The sequence below is a fragment of the Callorhinus ursinus genome, unplaced genomic scaffold (genome assembly GCF_003265705.2).
Source record: "Callorhinus ursinus isolate GAN/ISIS: 27379988/994484 unplaced genomic scaffold, GSC_fseal_2.0 scaffold25, whole genome shotgun sequence".
Taxonomy (NCBI): Eukaryota; Metazoa; Chordata; class Mammalia; order Carnivora; family Otariidae; genus Callorhinus; species Callorhinus ursinus.
This window is the reverse complement of record NW_027397087.1, coordinates 30,241,456-30,263,006: the sequence shown is the minus strand read 5'-3', so window position 1 is coordinate 30,263,006 and position 21,551 is coordinate 30,241,456. Positions and strand designations below refer to the sequence as shown.

The window sequence follows — 21,551 nt, the reverse complement described above, 5'->3', positions numbered from 1 at the left end:
GGAGTGGGGGCCAGGATTTTGAGGGGCTTCTTGGTCTAGGAATTAGCAATTACCTGTGTTTCGATTTCCAGGTGACCATGAGGCCAAACTGGGGTCTCCTCTAATGGGGTTGTGAATTGGGAGAGGGTATGGGAGTCTAGTTCCTTACCTTCTGCAGGGTTAGGTCAACCTCCCCTCTGGCCTCCCCCATTATTTGTCTCTCCAGGCTCTCTTTCTGAGAGGAACCCAAAGAAGGATCTTGCTGACACCTTGTCTGAGAGGCCAGAGACTGAAGCGATGCAGTGAATTCTGAAGGCTAAGAAACAGAGGACAGGTCTTTTGGTTTTTAGATCTGGATGTGAATTCCAGGTTCACCCCATCTGGCTGTGGGACGTTGGGCAAGCAGTGCAGCACGCTGAGAAGCAGTTTCCCTGGGTGTTCAACGGCTCCTTCTGCGCAGTCCGTTTTGAGGGAAACGTTCAGGAGGGAGGCGGTAGGTCATCGCAATTTCCCAGGCGAGACAAGCAGGCTCAGCCCGCGGAGCTGGGGACAAAGGCAACTCCAAGGGTGGGTCAAAGGGCGCCTGAGTCCGTTCCCAGCCCTGGCTTCTGCGACCACGGCACGCAGCGGCGTGAGCGACTCCACCGGGCCGCACGCCTCGCGTCCCGATCCCGTCGGGTCCCGCAGGGCGGACACACCCGGCGCCAGGGAGGGGGCGGGCGCGGGAAGGGGCGGGCCCTCGGCTGGGCCGCGAGGAGCGCGGAGCAGCGTGGGGAGCGCGGCCGCCAGGGGAGGTAGGCCCGGGCTCGCAGCCGGGCGCGGGAGTCCATCCGGCGGGCAAGGAACGCAGGCGGCGCCAGGGGCAGCCGGGCGAGCGCCGGGGCTTCGGCGGTGCGGGGCGGTAGGCGGAAGAGGAAGGCACGCGCGGCGCAGCAGCTTCGCCCGGCGCGGAGAGGGGGCTCTTCCCCGGCCTCCCCCTGGCAGTGCCCCCCCCACCCCGCCCCAGGCGCCTGCAGAGGACACGTATCAGCACGTTCCCGCCGTTGTCGTCTCATCCCATGTCATAGCCCCTCCCCGAGGCCTGGAACACCCCCCCCTCCGGGCCCCATTATCCCCAGGCCCAACCTCCCACGCTGACCCGAGGTCCCGGCCGGGTCCCCTCTTCACAACCGGCCGGTCTTCCCGGACAGCGAGCGCCCAGGCCCGGCCCCCAGCCGAAGACGCCTGTCAGCACGTTCTCACCCCTGTCATCTCATCCCTCTGCCTAGCTCCACCCCGGGCCTGGGAACCCGGGTCCCTTTGGCCCATTGTCCCTGGGCCCAGCTCCGTGCTGACCGCAGGCTCGGCCCTAGCCCCTGCCGGGCGCGTCTCCCCCAGCAACGCGCCGCAGCCACCCGGGATGCAGCCCGCCGGCTGGGCGGCCGTCAGGGAGGCGGCGGGCCGCGACGTGCTGGCCGCCGACCTCCGGTGCAGCCTCTTCGCCTCGGCGCTACACAGCTACAAGCGCGACTCGGTGCTGCGGCCCTTCCCCGCGTCCTATGCCCGCCACGACTGCAAGGACTTTGAGGCCCTGGTGAGTGTGCTTGCCTCCACCCCTTCCTACGCTGTCCTCCGCGTCCCAGGCCGCGTGGCTGGTGGACCCGTAGTGGTAAGACACGCCAGCCCCCAGACTTAACATTCCCAGCCTGGCCTTAGGGAAGGTTTCCACGAACTCACAACACTCACCCGCACCCTAAGATCGACACTCCCAAGGCTTTTGGCCTCTGCTTCCTCATGTTAGTGACAAGTGACTCCCAGGAATGAAGTGAGAATTCGATAGGTGCGTAGGCCTCCACAGAATTTCTTAGCATGGCCAGCAAGCAGTAGGGGTAGGGGTTGATCTGAATCAGATGCTTCTGCTAAATAAGAAGTTATTCATCCCTTTGCAAGTAATCAGACACCAAAAATCACCAAAGCCACCCAGACCTTGATCTTCAAATGATATATGGGCAGTACTTGTATAAATTGTAACATACAGTCCGCCTGTCAGCTGTTAACTTCTCCCATGATTCACAAGGCACTTAATTTCTTAGAGTTCACCTCAGGGTCAGCATTCCAGATATCAGGTGTCTTTGTAATTCAAATATTTGGAATTACCTAGACAAATATAATTTACCAAAATTGATTCTATAAGAAATAGAAAATCAAAATACCCTGTAATCATTAAAGGCATTGAATGAGTAGTCAAAGATTTTCCCTCAAAGAAAACTCCAGACCTACCTGGTTTCCTTGGCGAATTCTACCAAACATACCAGGGGAATACGTGCTTCCAGTTTTACTTTGTGTAAAATTCTTTCAGAGTATTGAACAAGAGGCTAATGTAAGCTTGATCTAAATCTGATAAGGATAACATAAGAAAAGAAAATTATAGGCCAGTGTCACTCATGAGTATAAATGTAGAAATCCTCCATAAAATATTAGGATCCTGAATCTAGCAATGTATAAAAAGAATAATTCCCCATTAACAGGGTGGATTTATCCCAGGAATCAAAATTAGTTAAACATTAAAAAAAAATCAATGAATGTTATGAATCATGTTAACAGATTAAGGGAGATGTTTAGAATCAACAGATGTTTAGAGTTCTCTCTGATGAGGTGGTCAGGGTTGGATTCCCTCTTTGCTATCATTCTCAAGAGGTCTAGGGACAAAGGCCCAGCCTCCTGACCCTTACCTGGTCCATTGCAGCCCAGGCCAGGGATGTGTTGAGGGTACCTCAGCCCTTGACCACAGGGCATAGGCATTTCAGGGTGCAGGGAGCAGGGGTTGGAGAAAGATGAGCCAACTGACTTCCCCCATGGTTCTGAAAATTCAGATATTCAGTTTTGTGAGTTTGTGATATCAGAGCCTTGGGGAGGAAACATCCTTCAGTTTTGTCAGAAGATTATGGAGTGTCTGCTGTGGGCCAGGTGCTAAGGGTACAGAATTAAAGACCCAAGGAGAGATTAACAGTGTGTTCAGCTGTATTATGGGGTAAGCCTGTATATACAACATGGAAACCCAGAGCCAGAATCCCAGTCCTTGGCAGTGGACTGGGGTCAGGGGCCGTGGCTGATGCCATGCTGAGTCCCTAGGGACATGGAGGATTTTTGAGGAGCAGAGAGCAGGAAAGGGGTATTCCAGGAGGAGTAGCAGGATGGGCAGAAAGCCAGGAGCTCATCAAGAAAGACAAGTCTGTGCTTTAGTGTGGCTATCAAGGGAAACAGGAAGAGATGAGGTGGACCAGAGCACACAGAGCTGGGCATGTTTTGCCAAGATGTGTTGATTTTACCCTTGGGCAGAGGAGGGCACTGGGGAGATCCAGAATGCATTTTTAAAAAAAGACTTTATTTATTAGAGAGAGAGAAAGCGCACAAGTGGGGGGTGGGCAGAGGGAGAGGGAGAAGCAGACTCTCTGCTGAGCAGGGAGCCCGATGCAGGGCTCTATTTTAGGACCCCGAGATCATGACCTGACTTGAAGGCAGATGCTTAGCTGACTGAGCCACCCAGCCGCCCCCAGGATGCATTTCTGAAAGACCCCTGGGGTGGCAGGGTGAGAGAGGGATCTGTTTCAGGAGGGGTAGACAGAGGAGGAGAGATTAGGGTCAGCAGGACCAAACTCACCAGAGATGGTGCCCCACAATGCACCTTATTAATTTTTACCAAGAAACATCCAAATGGACTAGAATGCTCAATGTGTTCTTTTCCTGCTGGAAGGTCTTCTTGGCAAACAATCAGGTTTGACGAATATGGGATAAAAGCAAAGGGAGCTTTGGAATTGTTTTGATGTGTTCATCCTTTTTAAAAATTTATTTTTAATTATGCAAACAATGGTTGGATATATTTTTGTGATAAAAAATACAAATGGTACCGATAAAGTAAAAGTGCCCCCCTATTCCACATCCCCCCATAGGTATGAGTGCTCTCAGCTGAAGGCACTTTCTTCCTTCCTCTCACACCTATAACCTCTTAGGAGAGCATTGGCGATTCAGGTAACCCCAAATAGCCACTCCTTTATAGGGACAGACTGTCCAGGCATGGGGCTTATTGTGCCAGTTCTAGCCAGGGCACCCTTTCTCCCAGGGGCCACTGGAGAAACATGGACAGGTTCTTCCCATCCTGTTCTGGCACCATATTCCTTATTGGGCACCATTGTAAGGGAAGCTAGCCCAGGCTGAACAGCTTCTTGGCTGTGTGTAGGCATGGTTTTAACAAGCAGTTTCCCTGGAGAAGGCCGCTCACCAAGCAGGGCCTGGCACAATGTCTGCTGGGGGCATGCACCACATATTCTTTTTTTTCTTTAAATTTTTTATTGTTATGTTAATCACCATACATTGCATCATTAGTTTTTGATGTAGTGTTCCATGATTCATTGTTTGTGCATAACACCCAGTACGCCATGCAGAATGTGCCCTCTTTAATACCCATCACCAGGCTAACCCATCCCCCCACCCTCCTGCACCACATATTCTTAAATAAATATACTTTAGGTTTTTGCCACACGTTACATGAACTAGAGAAAAGATGAAGAGAACTTGGTATCTGGACCTGTATCTGACTCAAAGCTTAGCTTTTTATTATTATTAAGTAAACTCTACCCCCAACGTGGGGCTTGAACTCATGACCCTGAGATCAAGAGTCCTGTGCTGTACTGAGCCAGCCAGAGGACCCTCAAAAGTTAGCTTTTCGAGAAAAGGGAATCAGGTCCAGACTTGGCCTTCTGGATTATTTTGTGGTTACTGAAGAAGGAAGGTATGGAGCTGTTAAAAAGTCTCTCATTGTTAAATAAAAGCACTTGGAAATAATGTGAAACACTGTATCGTTTTCAGCCATTTTTAATTCATTTTCTCTCCACTGTCATCACACACCCCTATAACACCTGTGTTGCCCTTTCCAAAACTTACAGCTCTGGCTGAATTACTTTATTGACTGTGGCTTTCCTGAGAACATCCCCTATTGAACCAAGCTCTTGGCTTTAGGCATGGCTCTCGCCTTATTTTGTCACAGCCCCCAAAGCCCCAAATCGTGTCTCAGTCCCCTGGTTTGGAGGACATTTCCATTCTGAGTCAGCTCTTCAATTTTGCACTGAGAGTTCTTTGTATTCCCAGGGTCTGGCCTGAGAGGTGCTTATCACATGTTTGAGGAATCAAATTAGGCATGTGCTGATTGCCTCTGACTGAGGGTTTCTAACCTTGTTCCTTGGGAAGAGGGTTGGCGAAGCTCCTATTAGGTCAGAGAATCTCTAAGATTCTCGGGATGTCCAGTAGCCCTGACCCTTGACCACTGAACCTCAGGTTGAGCTATCCTGGGCACAGTTCCTATTTCCGAGTCGCTTTACACAGAATCTTGTCACTGGTGTCACAGCTGTTAAGTTTTTTGTTTTGTTTTTTCCCTGGAAAACATCATGCTCTGGTTTACCATTAGCTGGGAGACCCTTTCTGGGAATAGGAGGTCAGGGGGAATGGCTCCTTTGTATTAATTCCAGCCCCTTGCCATCCAAAGTGTGGTTGAAGACCAGCAGCATCAGCATCACTTGGGAGCTAGTTAGAAATGCAGAATGTTGGGCCCCACCCCAGACCTGCCCAATCAATACCTGCATTTTATTTTATTTTATTTTATCTTATTTTTTAAAGATTTTATTTATTTATTTCACAGAGAGAGACACAGTGAAAGAGGGAACACAAGCAGAGGGAGTGGGAGAGGGAGAAGCAGGCTTCCCGCCGAGCAGGGAGCCCGATGCGGGGCCCGATCCCAGGACCCTGGGATCATGACCTGAGCCGAAGGCAGACGCTTAACGACTGAGCCACTCAGGCGTCCCAATACCTGCATTTTAATAAGATTCTTGGGCATATGTGTGCATTGTAAAGTCTGAGAAGCACTGTATCTAGCCTACCCCATTCCCATCTACTATTTGGGGGGCTGAACTGCACTAATCGACTCTTCTGGTTCTGGTCTGTGGCTTGTGCTCTCTAGCCAAGCTGACTCCCCAATGTCTGGGTTAAAACATAAATAAGCTTCTCTCTGTCCTGACCCCAGGGAATGCCTGTCCTCTCCATTCCATCCCCCTCTTTGTCCAGACAAACTCTCCTTAATCCTTTAGGACATAAGTAGAACCTCATCTCACCACCTTATTCTCTGTCTCTACTACCCCCAGCAGTTAGGAGTCCTCCTTCTGGGATCGTTTACAGTTTAAAAATTTTTACTCTTATAAATACTGCTATGATAAACTGCCTTGTACAGTAATCATTATTTATATCTCTAGTTATTTTCTTGAGATAAATTCCAAAGGGTGAAATTGCTGGCTCAAAGGGTAACCAACCTTTCTAAGCAAGGCTTATACAGATATAAAAAGATTTGGATCAGACGTAGGTATGTGGCATGACTGTTGGTGGGTATGTGGCTAGAAAGATGTTTCAGCCTGTAGGACGATGATATGGAGAACCCAGCGGTGGGATCATCCTTCCAGTACAGACTACCTCCTTCCTTCCCAGCCATCCCAGAAATGCAGGCTTTTCCTTATCAAATTGGTGAGCAGGAGAGAGGCGGTGTTTGATTAATAGTAATACAGTACCTAATGCTTATATAATACTAATAGCCCTTACTACCTGCCTGGCACTCTTCTGAACTGTTTCTACATGGAACTCATTTAATCTTCTTAACTCCGTGATAGGGGTTCTCTTAGCATCTCTGTCGCCATCAGCTAGCCAGTCTATGTGCTGGCGGGAGACCACCCTCCAGCTCCCAGATAATGGTGGCATGTAGCCAGAGAACCATTCCTTTAAATGGACCCCACAATGACTGCTTTTGTGAAGAGTTCTCTTATAAAGTAGACTCTGACCCCCAGTCTGTTTTAATGAATCTGGATGTTCAGACCTTAGGTTTGTACAAAGCAAGGTATATCTGCCCCCAACCCCACACGCACTCAGCTGTTCCAGGTGTCACTTTATCAGTTTGGTTCCTGAGGCCGGTGACCTTGGTTCATTCCCTTCTAGCACCTCCCCCCACAACTAGTAATTGCGACCTCTGGCATCTTCCTAGGCAAGGATTTTTTTTTTCAGGTGTTCTTTCTTTCCTGCGGCCTGCCCTTTTACTTTATTTTTTTAAGATTTTATTTATTTATTTGACAGTCACAGCCAGAGAGGGAACACAAGCAGGGGCAGAGGGAGAGGGAGAAGCAGGCCTCCCGCCGAGCAGGGAGCCCGATGCGGGGCTCGATCCCAGGACCCCGGGATCATGACCTGAGCCGAAGGCAGACGCTTAACGACTGAGCAACATTAATTAATATCTAAACCTGAGCCTCCCCACCTTTTCCTGGTGATAAAAAGCACCTGTGGGAACGTCTGTAAACACAGATTCCTGGGCCTCCTCATGAGGAGATTGGGATCTGGGTGTTTGCAGAGCGTCCACTGGGCTGTCCTGTCATTTCCTAACTCAAAGCAAGGACACGAGTTGCTCAGTCATTGGTCTTCTCTTTCCTCTGTTCATCCCCTCCTGGTTCCTTCCCCTTGTCCTCTCAGTCACTCAAATTACCTCTTTTCTGAGAGACCAGCCCTGCCCCCTGGTCATGCCCTGCCTAGGCTCCCTGACCCCTTCTCCAACTGAATACTTCTTTATTTCTAGAGCAGAGGCTGTGGAAGTGGGGGGTCTGTGGGATGATGGGCTTTATTTGTGCCCCCTTGCCTTCTAGAAACTGGGAAATTTAAAAAAAAAAGGGGGGTAGCGGGTTGCTGATTTCTTTTGAAAAGAAAAACATCTGAGCCTCCATAGCCTGGCTAGAACCTGGCACCCTTGGGCAGAAACCAGCTGGAGCCGGGGGTTGGTGGCTGGGCCCTTTGTTGGGCCAGGGGTGTCTAGTTCAACGCAGTCCTCACCACTCTCTCCTAGATGCCTCCCACGCTCATTTTCATGACTCTCTGGCTCTGAGGGCATTTGAGCTTGGGACCACCTTTTGCCTGTGCCACTGGGATTGCCTTCTGCTCTGCCTCCCAGAATCCTCCCCACCACTGCCGTCCTACCCACTCCATAAACCCTTCCCTCCACCTTCTCCACAAACCTCCAGAAATACCTTCCTTCCTCCTGAGCTCTTGTTCTCCTCAGTCAAGTTTTTGGTAAATGCCTTCCACTTTCTTGAACTGCGGTTTTCTAACTCTTGTCTGCATGGAGGGTTTTCTGCCTCCTGACCTCGCTCCGTACTACAAGTGACATACGTCTTTCTCTGGACCTTTGACAGGGCTTAGGTTCAGCCAGTAATTGTCTTAGTTGTATTATTTGGCGGGGAGGAGGAGGGGAATCTCCAGAAACATACCTGGTAAGTTTCCCAAGCAGCCTCTTAAAGTTCTGTCAGAATTGCTCCTTTGGGCTAAAATGTATAATGTCCATTATAAATTTCTCCATTGAATGGGCGCCTAGCTGGCTCAGTCCGTGGAGCATGCAACTCTTAATCTTGGGTTTGTGGGTTTGAGCCCCACATTGGGTGTAGAGATTACTTAAAACCTTTAAAATAAACAAATAGGGGCACCTGGGTGGCTCAGTCGTTAAACATCTGCCTTCGGCTCAGGTCATGATCCCAGGGTCCTGGGATCGAGCCCCGTATCGGGCTCCCTGCTCAGCCAGGAGCCTGCTTCTCCCTCTCCCGCTACCCCGCTTGTGTTCCCTCTCTAGCTGTCTCTCTCTCTCTGTCAATAAATAAATAAAATCTTTAAAAAAAAATAAATACATTTCTTCCTTGATTTGGTAGGAGAGGATCCTAGAGTACGGACTCTGGAGTCAGGCGCGCCTGGCTTCACGTCTCTGCCTTGCCACTGAACGAATAGCAGTGCGACCCTGGGCGAGGTGCTGTACTTCCGTGAGACCTGTCCCCTCCCCCTTTAACACAGGCTGTGTGGAGGATAAAATGAGATGACGCATGCACAGCATTTAGCCCAGCACCTGGTATATGATAAGGCCTCAATAAATAGTAGCTGTTACTGTTTTGTTCTCAACCTTGTGTCAGGTTCTAGGCCAGTTGCTGGGTCTCCAGGATACGTGAGATGTGGTTGGCCCTCAGGTGGTGCTTGTCCCAACCAGATTTGAGGTGGCCCCAGAGAGCCAAGTACCAACATGGGGTTCTGCACAGAGCTGGGGGAGTAAAGAGATCATGGGTGGTCAGGGACAGGGCAGGTGACCTTAGGCTGGCCTTGAAGACCCCTTGAAATGTGCTGGGCAGCTGCAGAAGCATAAAGGAAAGACACAGGGCAGTTGAGGAATAGCATGGGCGCCGCAGGTGGGAAGTTTCTGGTAAGAGGGGCTGTTAGGCAGAGAGGTGGGGCCAGACCACATGTCCAAGGGCCTTGTTAAAGGAAGCGTTGTTAGCTTTAACAAACTAAGTAGAAGCCACCTAGTTAAATGTGAAGTTCAGATAAGCAACAGATAATTTTGAAAGTGCAAGTATGCCCCAAATATTGTATGGGTTATACTTATACTAAAAAAAAAATGGATTTTGTTGTTTATCTGAAATTCAAATTTAACTGGGCAGACTGTTGTTTATCTGGCAGCCCTGCTTGTATGCCTGGTTCCCAAAAGGCCCTGCTCAAATGCAGACAGGTTTTACTCAAGAGGAAGAATCCTGTTAACTTGTTGGAGCAGATTTATTTTTCAGAGTAGCTTGAAAGTGAAATGAGGGCGCCTGGGTGGCTCAGTTAGTTAAGCATCTGCCTTTGGCTCAGGTCATGATCCCAGAGTCCTGGGAGCATTTACACATCTACACATCCATGGTATGTATGTATGTATGTATGTATTTTTAAAGATTTATTTTAGAAAGCGCATGAGTGTGGGGAGAGGGAGAGAATCCCCAAGCAGACTCCCCACTGAGCGTGGAGCTGGATCCTAGGACCCTGAGATCACGACCTGAGCGAAATCAAGAGTTGGACGCTGAACCGACTGAGCCACCCACGTGCCCCATTCATGGTTTTTAACTGGATCCTCACCGATGCTCCACAAGGCATGTAGAGAGAGTTCTGTTAGAAGTCCAAGGCTAGTGGGCGCCTGGGTGGCTCAGTTAAGCGTCTGCCTTCGGCTGGAGTCGTGATCCCAGAGTCCTGGGATCGAGTCCCGCATCGGGCTCCCTGCTCAGCCTGCTTCTCCCTCTCCCTCTGCCTACTTGTGCTCTCTATCTCTCTGTCAAATAAATAAATAAAATCTTAAAAAAAAAAAAAAGTCCGAGGCTAGTGATTGAATCTTTGGAAACAGATAGGAATAAAGTAGTCCTGAAATGTTGCTGATTTTCAGCTACCAAATTAGGAAATAAAACCCCCAAGGTCAGCAACAGCCAACTTTCTAGAGAAATGGAAAAGAAAAGAAATTTGCATGGATAGATCTGTGACCGTCTTTCATCTTCTTGGCGACCGGAAATGGACTCGGTGGGGATTCTGTGCCAGAGGAGACTAAGGTGCAGCCAGGCCCAGTTCTTTGCTAAGGAGCAGGGATTCAAACCCACATCTGTCTGCTCTTTCCTCTACATCCAGGAAAGAGAGTTAGAAAAACCCAAGATGGTCCTTGGCCTCCAGGAGTCGTGGCTCTACTGGGGACAGAGTGTTGGGACTGAGAGTTTTAGGGGTTTAGAGGAGAGAGGGGTGCCTGGGTTAGTAGAGGTGGGGGAAGGGGCACCCCAAGGGACTGAATGAGCAAAGCTTGGAGGTGGTCCAACCCAGGCTGTGTTCACACAGCACCCGGCTGCAGTGTTTTAAATGCCATGCCGGAGAGACTTGCCTTCTAGTGAGTTGTAATTTCCGAGCAAAAGCTATAGATACCTTGTAGCTATCTGTAAATAGGGGTCCTCTGTCCCTTATCAGGGGTGCCTGCGTGGCTCAGTTGTTAAGCGTCTGCCTTCGGCTCAGGTCATGATCCCAGGGTCCTGGGATCAAGCCCCACATCGGGCTCCCTGCTCGGGGGAAACCTGCTTCTCCCTCTGCCACATCTCCAGTGAGGCGGCAGTATCCCATAATCAGACATTAATATTCCTGCAGCAAAATGTTATCACATCAGCGGTTAACAGGAAGTGGGATAGGTAAAGATTAAACTAACCTCACAGCGGCTCAGGTCAGGTTTTGTACCAAATGGGTTATGAAACAACGTTTCAGGGTTCAGAGCTTTTGGAGTTTGGTATTTGGGAGGGGGATCCCAGAGCTGTACCTTTCTTTCCCTCTTAAATTCCTTCAAACACGAAAGACATGCAATTTGCTTGCTTCACCACCAGAGGGCCCCCGGTTATCATTCTGTTCAGGATCCTTGCTAATGGAGGTTTCTCCTCACTTCAGCTTGCAGATGCCAGCAAGTTACCCAACCTGAAAGACCTTCTCCAGTCCTCTGGAGACAAAGACATACGGGCCAGGGACCTGGTGAGCTGGATTTTATCCTCAAAGGTCCTGACGATCCACAGTGCAGGGAAGTCAGAGGTGAGACTTTGGTCTATAGGACAGCAGATCCCTAGGGCTGAAGGGCTCTGGAACCTCTTCGTGCACCAGAATGGCCTGGGAAGCTTGCTGAAAATGCAGATTCCTGGACCTTGTCCCGAGAGGTGCTGATTCTGTGTCAGGAGTGGGCTCAGGAACTCGCATGCCGGCAGTGCAAAGCTGTGTTCTCCCCGTTATGGTGAACCTGGAGCAGGCCACCAGATGCCTCTCAGTATCTCAGTCTCCTCATCTGTAAAATGGGGATAGCAATGGTATACCTCCGTCAGGGAACTTGCTGTGAGAACGGAGTGAATCTTCCCTGCCGGAAGAATGCCTTAGGGTACATGCTAAGGGCTCAGGAAATGTTGGGTATCATAAGCACCCCAGGTAAACCCAACAAGGGTGGGCCCTTGACCACACCTTAAGGAACACTGGCCTCATCCGGTTGTCAGGAAACAGAGAGGTAGAACTTGGTTAATGGAACACTTCAGGCTCTGGGGTCAAATCCCACTTCCATCCAATATTGAGTCTCCTTTTCCCCATTTGTACATTGAGAATATTAATAGTTACCTCGGAGGGGAGCTATGGTAGAATGTGTGACACCCCCAGTATAGTTTCTGGCACAGACCAGACATTCCGTAATCTGGTTTCCCTTGCCTGGCCAGGATCTCCCTCGGAGCATGGGATGGCAGATCCCTGATCCGGTGCTCTTTCCTCGGAGAAGCAGCAGGGGTTTATTGGTATTGTTCATCAATTTCAATTTAAGAGCATTTAATCTGACAAGCTCCTGCTAAAGACAAAAGTCCTCCTCAAGTGGCATAGAATTGGGTGTTTCAGATTCTAGTGTCCAGGGGCGTCCACCTGTGTTGTAAAGGGTCAGTAACACAGAGAGCCCTGGAGTGGGAGTCAGGGGATTCATATTCACGTCCAGGCTGGGTTGCTCACTCAGAGGATCTCTGGGTTTCACCTCTGTCACCAACTAAATTAAGATTTATTCATTCCTCATATGGGTATCAAGCATCTACTAGATGTTGGGTACTCTAGGTAAAGTAGATAAGGCAGTGGCTCCTTGACTTTTAACTATGGGTCAGTTAAATTTCGTTCAAATGTGGAGTGTTGGCACCATATGGAGTGAGGATTATCAGCTTTTTATTGTGCCCAAGTAAGGACATTAGGTTGCCATGTGTCATCACTTTATAAAAGGATATTTTAATACAGAAAACAGGATGGCCACAAAAAAAGGAGGATGGCCTCCAAAAAAGGACAAAGAAAGGATCACGGCAACCTGACAGCAACATAAACCTATCTGTTACATTGTCCTTATTTTTCTCATTTAATCACAACCCAGAGAAAATAGACTGGCTTTGGTCTTTGGCTTACTGTTGAGAAATCACCCAAATGATGTGGTCTCTGCCCTGAGAAGGATTAGTGCCCTTCAGGAAGAGCTTACTCTTCCCTACCAATTAGGTTTTGTTGCATAACAAACCATCCCCCAAACCTAGGGCTTAAAACAACATTGATTGTTTCTCATGATTCAGTGGGTTAGTTGGGTTGTTGTTCTGGATGGGGCTGGATGATCTAGGGTAGCCTCACACGTCTGGGTCTTCAGCTGGGATGGCTGCTGTGGTGGGGGCCTCCGCTGTGAGGCCCTCATCCTACTGAAGGCTAGCAGGGCTTGTTCCCATGGTAGTGAAGGGTTCGCAGCAGGAGGCCCTTTCCAAGTTTCTGCTTGCTATATATTTGCCAGAGTCAGAGCAAGTCACATGGCCAAGCCCAGATTCAAGGGGCAGAGAAGTAGATGCCACCTCTTGATGGAGTTCGGAATTCTGCCTGCAGAGTCATTTACAGAGGGGCAAATGGACAAGAATGGGAGCAAAAGTTTTGGGCCATTTTTGCACTCGATCACACCTTTCTACCTCCTGAGATTATTGTAAAGATGGAACGCAGGGAATGGATGTGATGTTGTTATGAAAATTAGAGGTAGTCTTTAGTTAGAAGGAGCAGTTCATGCTTCACAGCCTGGTGTAGGGAAAAACAGTATTAGAGGGAAGCAGTCTTGAGCTATAAGCTCTGAGCTTATTTATAAATTGTTGTCTGTATTCTCATGAAACTAGTTGTTCTCATGAACGGAGCCCATAGGAGCCCAAAGCTTTAGAAGGCCATTTTGGCAGCACATCTTACCAGCTTCCCAAATAAAATTGCGACTTCCTACGTGTTTTCAAGTTCGAAAAGATCCAAAAGCTGACTGGTGCCCCTCACACGCCTGTCCCCGTGCCGGACTTCCTGTTTGAAATTGAATACTCCAACCCAGCGAACGCCAAATTTTATGAGACCAAAGGAGAACGAGACCTAATCTACGCCTTCCATGGGAGCCGCCTCGAGAACTTCCATTCCATCATCCACAATGGGCTGCATTGCCACCTGAACAAGGTGGGGCCTAAGCCTGCTGACGTGGGGGTCAGAACCCTGGGGCATTTGCTGGTGGGGGCTGGGGGGAGAGGTTCACTAAGGCCTTGCGACTCCTGAGTGTGGTCTGCAGACCAGTAGCAGCACCTGGGAGCCTGTGAAAATGCAGAATCTTGAGCCCACCCTAGACCTTCTGAATTAGAACCTGCATTTTAACAAGCTCTCTGGGTGATTCCTGTACTGATTACAGTTTGAGAAGTATTGATTTAAAGACGGTTCCCAGCCGCTGCCCATTTGGAATCACTTGGGGAGCTTTTAAAAATCCCAATGCTTGGCTGCATCCCAAACCAATTAAATCAGGATCTCTGGGTGTGGGGCCCAGATACCAGTATGCTTTAAAAGCCAGGTGATTCCAGTGTGTAGCCAATCCTCGTGACTCAGCATGGTCCCTGGCCCAGCAGCATCCACTTCACTTGAGAGCTTGTCGGCAGATGGAATCTCAGGCACACCCAGACTACCTGATCAGGATCACGTAAACAGGCTCACCGGGTGACTCGTATGCACGCTGAAGTTTGAGAAGCACTTGCCTGGGAGGAGAGCCTCCTAGGAGCCAGGAAAGACCACCTTAGCAGCTCTGTGTCCTGGGCAGATTTCCTTAACCTCTCTGAGCCTCAGTGTCCCCATCTGTAAAATAGGATGTCATTACCCACCTTCGGGTGTGCTGAGAGGATTCAGACAGTTCATATATGCAAAGGGCTCTTCCCGTACTAGACTCCCAAGAAAGCAGTGGCTGCTTTCATAGGTGGATGGAGAGGAACTCTGGGGTAGTCGGAGGGCTGCGGCCTTCCCCCCAGTCATGCCAGCATCTGTCTCGTTGGAGGGGCTGGTTCTGTGAGCCATGGGCTCAGCTGTGGCCGATGCAGCCCCAGGGCTGGAGAGACTTTTCCAACACCGCTGTAGCTGATTAGTGCAGTTGGGTTTTGCGTAGGATGATGGGCTTGTTTATACTGGCTCTTAGCTGCTTATTATGGCCAGGCTACTGGAATCCAGGGGGCCTCTGCTTCACGGCAGAGCCTGCCTGGAGAAGCCACCTGCAGATTAGAGGCTTGTACAGCAAACCTTCATGTCACTGTCCAGGGAGTTGCTGCTTAGAGGCATCTTGTCAGAGTCCTTTCATAAAGCTGATGCTCTGTTAGCCACTTCTGTCTGGGTTTTCAGTGAGGGGCTTGCTCAAGGGAGCTTACTTGCCAGATGAAGCTGTGAGATTATTTTCATAGTACAGATACCCCACCTTTCCCACTCTCTCGTGCCTCTGCTCACAGTCTTATGAGCAGTCTTGCTTGAGGTTCTTGAGTCGAGGGGGTGTAGTCTGTGTATATATGGCAGCCAGAGCTTAGAATGGATGTGGAGTCAGATCAGATGACATCCAGTGTCCTTGGAGAATGTCTGTGTCAGCTTCTGAGACATGGGGACACTGCCTAACTTGGCAAGGGGCTTCCCAAAGGTAAAGCAAAGGCTTGTTTCATTCCCCCTAAGCTTCACCGAACCAGCTTAGAATTGTGGAAGCCTCGTGCCACTGAATAGTACATCTCTCAGTTCCCAAGCTTAGGGTGTTCAGTGAGTAGTTTGAGTTCACTCAACAGATACAGATACTGCAGCCCCAAAGATAGCAATTGAATTTCGACTTGAATTTCAAATTCCATCCATTGGTAGCCACTACCTGAAATGAGAAGGATTCTGAGTCAGTCTGACTGAGTGCCAAAATTGATATTTTTATGTTGGCCATCATGGTTGATTATTGACCCTTTGCCATGGTCTACCATGGGCAAAAGATGTGTTTGCTATGCCTGCTGAAGCCTCAGCCTGCAGGTGTATCACCTGAGCTCATTCTGTCTCACCTGACATGCTTCCTCATGGAGGACATCAGTTAGACCCTACCACTAGGGACCTGCCTCCTAGATTTTGGACATTTTCTTGGTTGACACCCACACAAAGCGTAATACTTACCCTGCCCCTAATACAGGCCTGCCTTATTTGGTTACACTTCCTGGTCTGAGATTCATTTCTTTTCCACATGACGACTTAGGTCCCTTCCACCCTCAAGTGTGACCCCCCTCCCTGTGCATAAGTGCATGATTTTGCTTCTGCAGGGCAGTCCGTATAACCATGCTAAATGCATTCGTGTAACAGGAATTACTAATATATTGTGATGTACATGCCACTCCTCTCATGTGCCAGGTGTCCAGCTCAATGCTTTATGTACATTATCTCATTGAACCCTCACCTATGATGTTGTGAAGGAGGTACTCTCATCACTGTTTTGTAGGTGTAGAAACTGAGACCCGGAGAGTTTCTATAACTTGCCAGCTTGTTGGAGGTACAGTCGGGATTCAAACTCAGATCTGTTGGGACTCCTACACCTATGTATTTCTCACTCAACCTTGATCACTAACTTGCCAGGCTAGGCGGGCACATCCACAATCAGTTCAACTGTCGTCAGATAGGAATGTGTTCAATTATAACTCTGTGATGATGTGTTAGAAGGAGCTGACATTATCTGCCTTTTCCCGGGGGGAAAAAGAGGCTTGAGAATTTTGTGTTTACAGTTCTGTTGAAGAAAGACCTGTGTCTTCTTGCTGTGCCAACTTCACATTCACTCGGCCCTGTTTCTTTGTTAACCTCTGCCGTTCCAGACGTCCTTGTTTGGGGAAGGCACCTACCTCACCAGTGACCTGAGCCTGGCCCTCCTTTATAGCCCCCATGGCCTCGGATGGCAGCGCAGCCTCCTCGGCCCCAGCCTCAGCTGCGTCGCTGTGTGTGAAGTCATTGATCATCCAGATGTCAAGTGCCAAACGAGGAAGAAGGGTGAGTAAGCGCTTGGCCTGGACCCGGGCTGCAGGCCTCTTAAACGTACAGGCTCTTGCTGTTGGCCCATCTGCCAAGGAATGGGCTGGGTCCAAAGCAACCTGGGACAGGAGCTTGCCTTCAAGGAGTGAGCAGTCTCCTTAGGGACACATGGTGGAAAAGATAAACTTACTATGAGGTGGTGGACAGAGAGTGCCAGGGGAGGGGCTGATGAGCTCCGCAGCGGCAGCTGAGAGGAAGGTGCATTCAATCAGAGTGGGTCCAAGCGCTCAGGGAAAGCTCTGGGGAGGAGGTGAGCTTCCATAGACAAAAGTGAGCATGTGAGGCCAGAATGTGGGCTCCTGGAAGGCAGAAACTGGGTTTCAGTCACCCTTGAGCACCTGGTATCTGCAGAGAGCCTGGAACATACTTGCCATTCAGTAGGTATTTGCTAAACTGAAGCTAAAGACGTGGATCCAGACCCTGTCCCTCCAGGCTACTCTGGTGTGTGCGCGGGTGGGTGCCCAGAGGACGTGGGAGACAACTGAAGCCATGGGGAGTAAATCCCGGGCTCTCCGGGGAGCGGATGACTAGCCAACCCCCTCAGTCCACTCTGATACATTCCCTGGAGTCTCTGCCTTGTGCGCCCTGATGTTTGGCCCTCAGAGGCAGAAGAGTCACAGAACTGTTATTCTAGCCTCCAGAACCGACTTGTTGGTTCCACGGAGAAAAGGAGAATTGGGAAAACTGTCTGTTCCTGGCCTCTAATGTAAAACAACCGGAATCCCGAGGAACGGCCCAGGTCTGACACCACCCTTCCAAACTCAGCAGCGCGAATATGTGCATTTGTAATTCTTAGGAAGTTTGCGAACTCAGACCTTAAACATCAGAACAAAACCTTGCAGTGTCTACTGTCACGTGGCTTTGTTTGTTTGTTTGGTTGGTTTTGTAAAGCTTCATCACGTTATTTTTAAAAAGTTTTGGGTTTTTTGTTTTGTTTTTTAAACAAGTCTCGGTACAAAGGGTGGACCATAAGAATTCTAAGAAGTTCAAAAATCTGGATGGTTAATTTAAAATGCCTGTTAAGAGACTCATTTGAGGTCAAGTCCTGTACCTAAGCCCAGATCATTTTTTTGTTGTTGTTATGGCCATCCATCTGCTTCTTCCCTCTGCTTTCCCAACTCAGTTTTTTTCCCCCTTGTATCCCCTACTATTTTCCTGTGTTTTTGTTTTGTTTTGTTTCTTTCTCTGGTTTGTCAGATTCGCCTACTTTTTTAGCACTGCTTCGTACACACAGACCATTCCTCAGCCTGCTGGGCCTTCTCCACCCTCACAACCAGGAGGCTCGACCTGTTTCTACTCATAATTTGCTCCTCTTATTACTGACTGTCCCCCCAGTAAAGCTGTACTTAATTCTCCTTATTCAGATTCCAAGGAGATAGATCGCAGGAGAGCGAGAATCAAACACAGTGAAGGGGGAGACGTGCCCCCGAAGTACTTTGTGGTCACCAATAACCAGCTCCTGCGTGTGAAGTACCTGCTGGTGTACTCGCAGAAGCAGCCCAGCAGGTAAGGAGGGCGGTCCCCGCCAGAGGCCCAGGACAGCACCTCAAAGCTGCATTCCGATATCGGGTTCTCCGTTATCAGCTTCCCTTGCCCCCAGCCTCAGACTTGAGCTGTGTGTGAAGTGTATAAAACACTCCGCTACGCATGGCGAGGGGTGAGGAAGAAGGGTCTGAGGAGATGTGGTCCCGGCCCTAAGAGGGACTGTATGTTCCTAGTGAGGAAGAGAGAGACTTGTAACTCCGCAGCAGATGAGACCGTCAGCCCCTCAGAGCCATGGCGGATGCCTCCTCCCAGCTCAGCAGTGTAGTAGTGGGGGGATGTGTGGGGTTCTCCAGGGTCAAGGGTCACTTTGAGATCCTGTCGCATGGTTGGGTCTGTGGCAGAGCTTCTGATGGGGACGAGCAGCAGAGGAGGAGGTCAGATAGGAAAGGGGGTCACTTTTAGTACACCCCACTCCAGTGGTCTCCACACTTCAAGATTTCATAAACCGGTAAAATCCTCCCCTCCCCCGGCCCAACTGTGGGGAAATTTGTATAGGGTTCCTGAGTCTGAGGAACATTATCCTTTGGTTTGAAACCCTCTGGCTTTTTCTACTTGCAATTTCCATTCCTTTCCCACTTCTCCCTGGAGTGTCTCTGTAGTGCACACTTGGACGCTTTAGATCATCACCCAGTGGGCCAAAGAGGATTTCCCCAGCTCCGACTGATATCTGTACGTGTCTCACGGTGAAAAGACTTTTGCTAAATAACCTGCCACCTGCCGCCATCTGGGCAGACACCCCGAGCAAGGTCATTCTTCTAGATACCAAAGTCTTGCCGAAGGAGAGACGGGTCATAAAAGGTACAAGAGGAGCCATAGGAGAGAAAATCAGGATGAGCTCATTGCATAGCTGTCTTTGTATATTTAGAAAATGTTCTGGTGAAAGACATGTCAGTGCCAGGGCAAATAGCCCCAGATTTTTTGAGCAAAGGAGCACGCACGAAGCTTCATTTCATGGCTCACCCAGAGGATGAAATTCATCATTTCATCTTTGAGCCAGAAGTTGTTGCATACGCTTAGAAAAAAAAATGGTTTTCTCTTCTCGCCAACATCCCTTTTTTCCCCCCCTTAAGCAGGCCTTCCAGCCAGCTGTCCTGGTTTTCCAGCCATTGGTTTACGGTCGTGCTATCCCTGTATCTGCTGTTGCTGCTTATTGTGAGTGCCATCAATTCCTCAGCTTTCCAACACGTTTGGAATCGTGCAAAGAGATAATCCCTCTGGGCCTGGTGTGGGGGCCTCCTTGACCACGTGCCTTACAATACAACCTGTTCTGTACCCCCCATGCCCCCTGTCCAACCAGGTGGAGTCTGGGGACCAGCTGGGGACCACAGGACAATTTTCATATGCCATAAACGTATTGATTGCCTTTGATGATGCTCCCGGCCACACTCTGGTCAGTGGGGACCACAAGTCCCCTCACTCTGAGGTTTCAGGGGAGTCCTCCTGTCTGCTCCTTCCTAAACAATCCTAGGGAGTTGGCTCTTCTGCCAGGGCCAAAGGAAAAAGTCCTGCTGCATTTAAAAACAAAGTGTCCAAGCTGTCAGTGGTATGTTTACAATCGCTCCTGGCAGACGTTGGCCCTTTCTCTAATGCCTTCTGGAAGGTGGAATACGTGTAGTGGGGACTATAAATCACTAGGCGGTTGCCTTGTTTTGACTTGAGACACCCAAGAGGAACAGTCCTGTTTCTCATAAAAATCGGTGGGATCGTTTCTGAATTCCGTCAGCCTTTGTACGTGAGTGCAAAACATTTTTGCAGTTTTCCCAAATCCACAAACAGCCTTCTGCTACAGCTGTTGCCCCCCTGCCCCAACCATGGATGAGAAAGGAAGGAGCTAGAGGCCTGATAAAAAAGACAGACTTGACAATGAGCAACTCATGTCATCTTTTTCTAAAAATTACCAACTGCTGATTACAGCTGAAATGGAAACACGTTTGTTTTCTGGTGTTGTTTTTTTTTTTTTTAATAGCTATTTGACAAATTCATGTCTGGGAGCTGAGTAAAAGGGGAGATTTCTAAACCTAGAGCACTCTTTGGCCAGTGCCTGTAGTCTCTTTCCTGGCCATGTTTTAGAGAAAGGGATTTGCGCCGCAGGCCTACGTCCTGTTCTCATTCTCACGAAGCTGCCTTGATTGTGGCCTTTGAGCCACAAGTGCCACGCCACAGGCCTCCTGTGGGCTGCCACAAATGTGCATGGACTGAGCCTCCCTTGCAGGGGTCGCAGGTCTTTGGGACTCAAGTTGGGCTTTGAAAGTGCAGAGAAGGCCTCTGGCTTCCCAGGGGAGCTGCAGTTGTCCTCACTGATTCTCTGCCCTTCCTTCCTGCCCTGTTTCAGCCATCATGGAGCCCTGTCTGATTTGGGGGGTACATTTGTGTGAAGAAGGTGGAAAGTCAGTTTTCTATAATCTGTGAAGGTGCGAAAAAGCCACTATCATGGTTTTTACATTGAATATGACAACATTTCAAAAATAATAAAGGTATTTTCCTAATTACCAAGTTGTCTTTTTGTGACTGCTTTCAGCCTCAGCGAGAGGCTGCCGTGTGGGCCCTGTTGCTAAAAATCTTATCCTCTCTTCCCTTCCCTGTTCAAGGTAGCAGTTTGCTGACAGCATGTATCACCGGGATATCTAGTAGGTATTAGATTTCTAGTCATTGATTGAACAAATATGAGCACCTACTGTGTGCCAGGCACAAGAAATAGGAACGAGATCAAGGTCAAAATGCCCTGCCCTCCTGGAGCTGAGGTCTGGCCAGGTGCGGATATGGACAGGCATTCCCAGGAAGGAGGTTGGGTTATACTATAAAGAAGTTTTGGGAAATACTTGGCAGGGAGCCTCAACTTCATCTGGGGTCAGGAAGTACGGAGATGACACATGTGGCATTGCAGAGCATCTACAGATACTGATTTCTTTAATCCTGAGAACAGATGAGAAATTGAAGTCCTGAAGAGTGTCCTAGCTTGCCCTTCCTACATGGTCATAGGAAGTGGCACAGAGCTGGGAGCTGCGCTGGACAGGTTTCAGTGTGATCCTCATAACCATCATCCTCGACGGCCCCCCCTGGGCTCCCGGCAAAGGTGATGTTCAACTGAAACCCGACAGAGCCATTGGTGTTAGGCTAAGAGGTGGGGGAACAGTGTTTCAGGCATTGGGAATAGTACATGTAAAGACCTAGAGTTCTCGCTGGAGAAGTTAAAAGCAGGAGGGCCACACAGGAAGGGGCTGTGGTGAGCAATGGGGCTGGAGAGGTACGCAGGGGCCAGGTCACGCAAG

The 21,551-nt window shown here is 49.4% G+C and overlaps 1 protein-coding gene across 5 annotated transcripts; it reads left to right on the top strand.

The window, feature by feature from the left end:
* The first annotated feature begins 628 nt into the window (after window positions 1-628).
* Window positions 629-20,771, top strand: PARP16 (poly(ADP-ribose) polymerase family member 16). 5 transcript variants are annotated; one of them, XM_073877204.1, is made up of 7 exons: window positions 634-1,552; window positions 11,290-11,427; window positions 13,648-13,854; window positions 16,524-16,695; window positions 18,102-18,243; window positions 19,356-19,434; window positions 20,615-20,771. In XM_073877204.1, exons 1-7 carry the CDS (start codon window positions 1,379-1,381, stop codon window positions 20,633-20,635), a joined length of 933 nt encoding a protein of 310 aa, XP_073733305.1. In that variant the 5' UTR covers window positions 634-1,378; the 3' UTR covers window positions 20,636-20,771. The 5 variants fall into 5 exon arrangements, with proteins under 5 accessions (XP_025740235.1, XP_073733305.1, XP_073733304.1 ...); XM_073877203.1 differs by having other exon boundaries at window positions 635-1,552; window positions 19,353-19,434; XM_073877206.1 differs by having other exon boundaries at window positions 744-773; window positions 1,248-1,552; window positions 19,353-20,771.
* The last annotated feature ends 780 nt before the right edge of the window (window positions 20,772-21,551 follow it).

Coding starts and splice junctions, on each gene's coding strand:
- PARP16 (XM_073877206.1), top strand. CDS start 1,379: ATGCAGCCCGCCGGCTGGGCGGCCGTCAGGGAGGCGGCGGGCCGCGAC. Junction 1,553..11,289: donor GCAAGGACTTTGAGGCCCTG/GTGAGTGTGCTT, acceptor TCCTCACTTCAG/CTTGCAGATGCCAGCAAGTT. Junction 18,244..19,352: donor TCGCAGAAGCAGCCCAGCAG/GTAAGGAGGGCG, acceptor CCCCCCCTTAAG/CAGGCCTTCCAGCCAGCTGT.